The sequence below is a fragment of the Eutrigla gurnardus genome (genome assembly GCF_963514095.1).
Source record: "Eutrigla gurnardus genome assembly, chromosome: 10".
Lineage (NCBI taxonomy): Eukaryota > Metazoa > Chordata > Actinopteri > Perciformes > Triglidae > Eutrigla > Eutrigla gurnardus.
The window spans coordinates 25491749-25498181 of NC_139924.1; the positions used below are offsets into that span (position 1 = coordinate 25491749).

General features: G+C 39.0%; 1 protein-coding gene across 1 annotated transcript; it reads left to right on the top strand.

Moving 5' to 3' along the window:
* Window positions 1-1629: 1629 nt before the first annotated feature.
* On the top strand, window positions 1630-4346 carry hmgb1b (high mobility group box 1b). The gene is made up of 5 exons (XM_084020283.1): window positions 1630-1769; window positions 2914-3069; window positions 3195-3340; window positions 3435-3609; window positions 3705-4346. Exons 2-5 carry the CDS (start codon window positions 2923-2925, stop codon window positions 3825-3827), a joined length of 591 nt encoding a protein of 196 aa, XP_083876409.1. The 5' UTR covers window positions 1630-1769; window positions 2914-2922; the 3' UTR covers window positions 3828-4346.
* Window positions 4347-6433: the final 2087 nt, after the last annotated feature.

Below are 6433 nucleotides of genomic sequence, written 5' to 3' on the forward strand. Positions count from 1 at the left end.
ATAGATGGTTTGTTAAAAAAAAAAGAAAAGAAAGAAGCAGAATTGACAACTGTGGATGGTGTAGAACAATGAGTTTGACTACAGGTATTATTCTTTTCTGTGCAGAGCTGATCCCAGCAGGGTGTTTCTCGCAGTGCTGTGGTTATGGATACCTGCAACATTTGAATGGGCACTGTGAGCTGCTCAGCAGGGGAGATGTTGTATAAAATATTCAACAATGCCAGATATACCTTATTTATGTATGTTAATGACAGTGGCTAAGACAATTAATCAGTTATTTCAGTCGGTGTTATAATCTTCAACTCTTGAGATTTCAGAGGGGAATACAGTACATTTTCTGCAGCTACTACTCTGCAGATAGACAGCAGCTTTTTTTATTTCCTTTTATTTGCAACAAATGCTGCTTATTTATTGATAGTCTAGTAATATAAACATTAGTGGTGGGAATCGTCAGTCACCTCACAATTTGATTATTTAACGATTCTCGATGCATCATGATGCATCGCTGTTTCGGATATAAATATAATGAGAATATTTCCTTTAAATCTTTCAAACCAATTCATATTTGTCTTATAGAGTTAATGTGCTACATTACTTGAATAAATTGTGGAAATATTGCCCAAAATTATTTTTTAGAACAAATAGATTATTATGGAAGCCGAGAACTGCCATGGATTGTTTTGATTTATATGTTGATAAGAACTTATTATTTTGCTATCAGGAGAAAATTATCTTTTTTATGTCGAGATAACGAAATAATAAGCCGTTATCACGAAATAACAGTGCATTAAAAAAAATCCTATGGCCGGTCTTGGCTTCCATAATATATAAAATTAATTATACATTACCACATCGATACAGAATCTTTCAACAAAGCATCCCAATGCATCATAAAATTACGATTATTTCTCCCACCTCTACTAAACATATAGGCCTTATAATATAATACTCTTAATGTTAAGTGTTTGATATTTTACGGGTGGTTTGTTGACATTATTAATTGAATTAAGTGTTCTTAATTGAATGATTGCACGTTGTAGTGGGCTAATTCCTTTTAATTAAGTAAACGACATGACGGGTAATTATTACATATTTTTATTTTGTGTTATGTTTTACACTACAATTAGATTATACTTGCATAAATCTGAAATTTTTGGTGTTTTTTTGGTATTATTAATTGAATTAAGTTTTCTTAATTGAATGATTGCACATTGTAGTGGGCTAATTCCTTTTATTATTATTATTTTTATTTATTATTTTTATTTTGTGTTATGTTTTACACTACAATTAGATTATACTTGCATAAATCTGAAATTTTGGGTGTTTTTTTTTATATTATTAATTTAATTAAGTGTTCTTAATTTGACTAATTGCACGTTGTAGAGGGCTAATTCCTTTTATTTAAGTAAACGCATGATGGGTATTAATTACATAGTTTTTATTTTGTGTCATGTTTTCCACTACAATTAGATTACACTTGCATAAATCTTACCTTCGTTGGATTTAAGGCGTTGGCTCTTCTCAACGTTTAATTTTAGCGCCACCGTGTCTTTAGGACAACCCATCTGCACACACCAAGCGGGACTGAAGCAGCCCTTGTCCAATGAGATAGTCCAAGGAGTTGCCTGTAGCCAATGTCCGACAGCCGGAGCCCGACACTCCGACATACACTGTGGAAGAAGCCGCGCGCTGCCTGACGGTGCTTCTCCTCCCATTGTTTGAGACGTACAACCGACGTAGAGCTGGCTTCACACAGTGCTTCAGGGGGGGTAAGTATAATACACGATAGCGTATTTAACAGTGAAATGTGCGCCTTATGGAAACACGCGTTGCACCGTAAACATCGGCGTTGTGACGTTTAACCTTGCGTGTCTAAATGAGTTGCATGACTGAGCTAGATGGGGGAAGATGCTAACACAGTATCTTGCTTAGTGTTTTCCACGCAGCCTTTTCCTAACTTGGCCGCGTTGTTCTCCAACACAGATAACTCGCCTCTGACACAGATGATAGGCGAAACAACACGCGTAACTCTCCAATGAAAAAGTCAACTTATTTTGTATCGTATTCGCTAGCGTGTTACGAGCTAACTCGCCACTAGCTAGCCATGCTAGCGCGGTAATGGTGGCTGGTAGTTCTGGCCGCGTCGCTATCACAGAGCTAACGCTAGCTAGAAGGTGAACGTAGGTTAATACAAATGACTGGTGCTGAGGCAGAGTGGACGCAGCGACGTAGGCGGAGCATCTTTCCCTTCATAACTACTTTTATTGAGACTTTGAAACACGTAAACTGCGCTACTCAAACGGACAATGCGGGTTAAATTTGAGGCCTGTGGTGCGTGATTGCAGCCCGCTGGCCATTGTTCGCAACGAAATCAGCCATTTTAATAATCGTCTCATGAAAATGAGGATTGTCATGCCAGCTCGCTAAAACTAGCTAGCCTAGCTAGGCAGTTAGTGCTAAAAACCCGGCTATGGGACACAAAGCAGGAGCGCACCGTAGAGGCTAACACGGCTAGTGAACAATTAAAGGCAATGAAGCTCGTGCTAATTTATTCATTTTACATGCTATTTGAAAGGCACGCGTTAATGTGTTACACAGCCAGCGCGCTGCGCTGTATTCACTGCAACGCTGCACTATATCAACGTGAATGCATGCTGGGAATAAAGTACCAGTAAAAATAATATGTAGTTAATTTGAAAGGAAGAATCACGTTGGCCTCTTAAATAGCATACAATGGATTATTAGTCATCCCAGACACACACACCCCCCTCCCACCACCCGACTTAAACAATAGGTGGACAAGACAAAGCATGAGGCAGACAATTGAATAGGGGGTATTTCGATATTGCCACTGCTGCTGCATGTTTAGACTGGGATACATTTATCTCAAAATATACATTTCTTTCTATTTAGCGGTCCAAGATGGGAAAGGATCCTCGAAAGCCCAAGGGCAAAATGTCCTCATATGCCTACTTTGTGCAAACATGCCGAGAGGAGCATAAGAAGAAACATCCAGAGGCCTCCGTCAACTTTGCAGAGTTCTCCAAGAAATGCTCTGAGCGATGGAAGGTAAAATAAATGACTCAATATGTGATTTTTTTTTTTATTTTTTTTTAATCCTCTGAATCCAATATTTTTTTTCAAGCAGCAAATGTCTTTAGGATTTTTTTTAAACATCTTTTGTTTTCCCAAAGACAATGTCACAGAAAGAAAAAGGCAAGTTTGAAGATATGGCCAAACTAGACAAGGTGCGTTATGAGAAGGACATGAAGAATTACGATCCCCCGAAGGGCCAGAAGAGGAAGCGATTCAAGGACCCCAATGCCCCTAAGAGACCACCGTATGTACCATAATCAACTTGCTCCTGTTTTTTGACAGTAAGTGACACCTGGATTATGGTATCTTAGTTTATCAGACACATTTTTTCCCCACAGGTCTGCATTCTTCCTATTCTGTGCAGACCTTCGCCCCAAGGTAAAAAGTGAGCATCCTGGACTTACCATTGGCGACACGGCAAAGAAGTTGGGAGAGATGTGGAACAACTTGACTCCAGAGGACAAGCAGCCGTATGAGAAGAAGGCCGCAAAGTTGAAGGAGAAATACGACAAGGTAAGCGATCAAAGCTGGACTCGTATTTTTGTTTATCTTGTTTTTGTTTACTTTGAGGCGTGTAACGCCTAAAACACATTTGTTGGGGTCCACAGGACATCGTTGCTTACCGCACAAAGGGCACAGTGGAAACAGCAGCTGCTGCTCCAGCAGATGATGATGACGACGAGGAAGAAGATGAGGACGATGATGATGACGATGATGACGATGATGAGTAAATTGCATTGGGTTGGGAGTTTTGTTTATGCCATATAACTCTAATATACTCAATTCACCATCTTGAAACATAAGTCAGACAGAACAAGAACATGTGTATATTTAATGTTTTTAAGATGTACAGTGTTATTCTCCTCTTTTTTTTTTTTGTAAAGTTAACACTACATATCTTAAGTTTGGAATTTTCTAGTGGTAGTTATTTATCCCCTGCCATATTATGTAACAATTTAGGTCAAAAAACTGTCTAAAAGTAACTAGTCTTTAGGTGTTGCAACTCAAAAATGAGATTTCTGAGTTGGTAGTGTATCTTCTTTATTTTGGAAAAAATATTTTTTTATGTGCTGTCCACGTGTCTTTTTATTGTTCTTTGAATACCACTCTTAATATCAAACACAGCTGTTGACATTCAAGAATGTCTTAAATAAAGGTCGTTTTTTTTAAAAGAAGTTTGTTTCTTTTCTTAGAACTAACGTGTAGAACATGTAACCTATTGAGTATACACATAAATGATTCCAACACAATGAGGGTTGATTTTGATTTTGATTTTTTCATTAAAATACTGTATCTGGTGGCTGAATATGGGAAAGATGACGGCAGCTCTTAACGTTTCTGCTGTCTTATTCTTCAACACTAAATTGGAAAATAGTTATTAACTGGAAATGACTAATATCAACAAGATTTGATCTCCGTTACAGAAGCATTTAAGAGTTTGAGTTTATTGCCAAGTAGGTTTTTACATCCCTTGATGTTTTGATGCATAATAAAGAAATGAAGGAAAATTAAAAAATAAGTCCTGCAAAAGTCAAGAAACATGAATATAGAACTGGAGAAAATAGAGAAATACAACAATATATCTAATTATTTTCAATATGAAAGGATTGTAAATGTGCAAAACTCACGGTATGAATATAATGAATGTTATCTATCTGCCTGATTTCTATCTTGTGTGATGCTTTTTCAGTTTTGCTCTTCCTAAATTGCCTTGAAAAGTGAACGTAGTCCCTGTTTTGAAAATTGTACTGGGGTTTGAGGAACCAGAATCCAGGAGGTGGCGCCACTATTAAACTGTACAGTTTGCAGTTGAAACCATAGTTAAGTTAGTATTTGATTCAGGCACTCGGGGGCCCAGCCCACTTGCATTTATAGGACACAAAGTTGTCATGGTGACACATTTGGCGGACATGAACATAACTTTGTACGTTGTAAACAATGAACTTTGTCTTTTTTTCCAATCTCAAACGAAACGAAAACAGTCCAAGAAGACAAAAAGTCCTATTAAAGAATTAGTAGATGTGTTTTGTGACTGATGGAGGATGAATCCCAACTGGTGTGTGTGTGTGTGTGTGTGTGTGTGTGTGTGTGTGTGTGTGTGTGTGTGTGTGTGTGTGTGTGTGTGTGTGTGTGTGTGTGTGTGTGTGTGTGTGTGTGTGTGTGTGTGTGTGTGTGTGTGTGTGTGTGTGTGTGTGTGTGTGTGTGTGTGTGTTGAAGTCTCACCAAAGTGTCCGGAGAAAAAGCTCTTTCTGTGTGCATTCCCCCAGGGACCCTTTGTGATCCTTTCCCGGGATAGTGTTCCCTCTGCGTGTAATTGGAGACCGTCTCACAGTCACGGTGGCCTCGCAGTCGCTTAAAGGGTCTTCACATGTCCATTTATCAGTCTTTTCTCAGCCACATTGACCTTTGCCGTACAAAGACCCGTCCTCTCCGAAGTGTTTGCATATATGAACAGAGCCACAGCGGTCTCCTTTCAGCGGGACCCTCACAGAAACCGGCTTTCATCCTCCGTGTTGCTGCATCTAGTTAGCATTAGGATTACAGCAGATGTTTTAATAGGGAATAAGCAGTGTTGATGATGATGCTCCAGTTGGAACAGTAAATCATTAATGTAATCCCATAAGAGGCAGTGCATTCACTACTTTGGCAATGCTGGTCACATACTCTAATTCTAGGCTTGAGAAACCTAGATTATAGCTAATCTAAATTCACTTTTAACATTCTGTGCCACAGTTTTGTGTCAGCCGTCCTTGGAAACCTGTGATTCATAGAAGCAGTGTTCCTTTCTCTCCTTTCACCCGTTGACTGAATGCCTTGCAGTCCCTTAATGAATCCCCCGTCTGACATGCAGCAAGAAAGGATCCCTCTAGGCTACCTTACTGCCGGCAAGTGTTCAAAGAGTCCGTTACAACTCTACATCGTGGTCCCTTCACGGACGGAATATAAAACAGACCAATTCAGCAAAACGTGATAGTTTTACTTCCCAGAATTCATTTTTATAAAGAAAGCAACAAAAAAAACGTGGATAATTCATTCAGGGATTGTGAGGCATGCTTTCTTTTGAAACGCAACAAACTTTCAATCTGGAGCATTTCGGAGCCTCAAAGAGCTCTTTTTCCTCCGCTGCAGGATTTGCATAGAGTGATGTCAAAGGGGTGTGTCACTCAGGATTACAAGCTGAGCAGATTGAGTAATCACTATGGATACAGCTTTTATAGCTGTCCATTTGTCGGTGTTGTGTGGAGTAAAGCTGTGCTGTTTCCACGACTTCACACTTTTTTTAAGCCATGTCTCTTTTGTTTTGCTCATGATCTTTTTTTTTTGTTGTCCCTAAGAG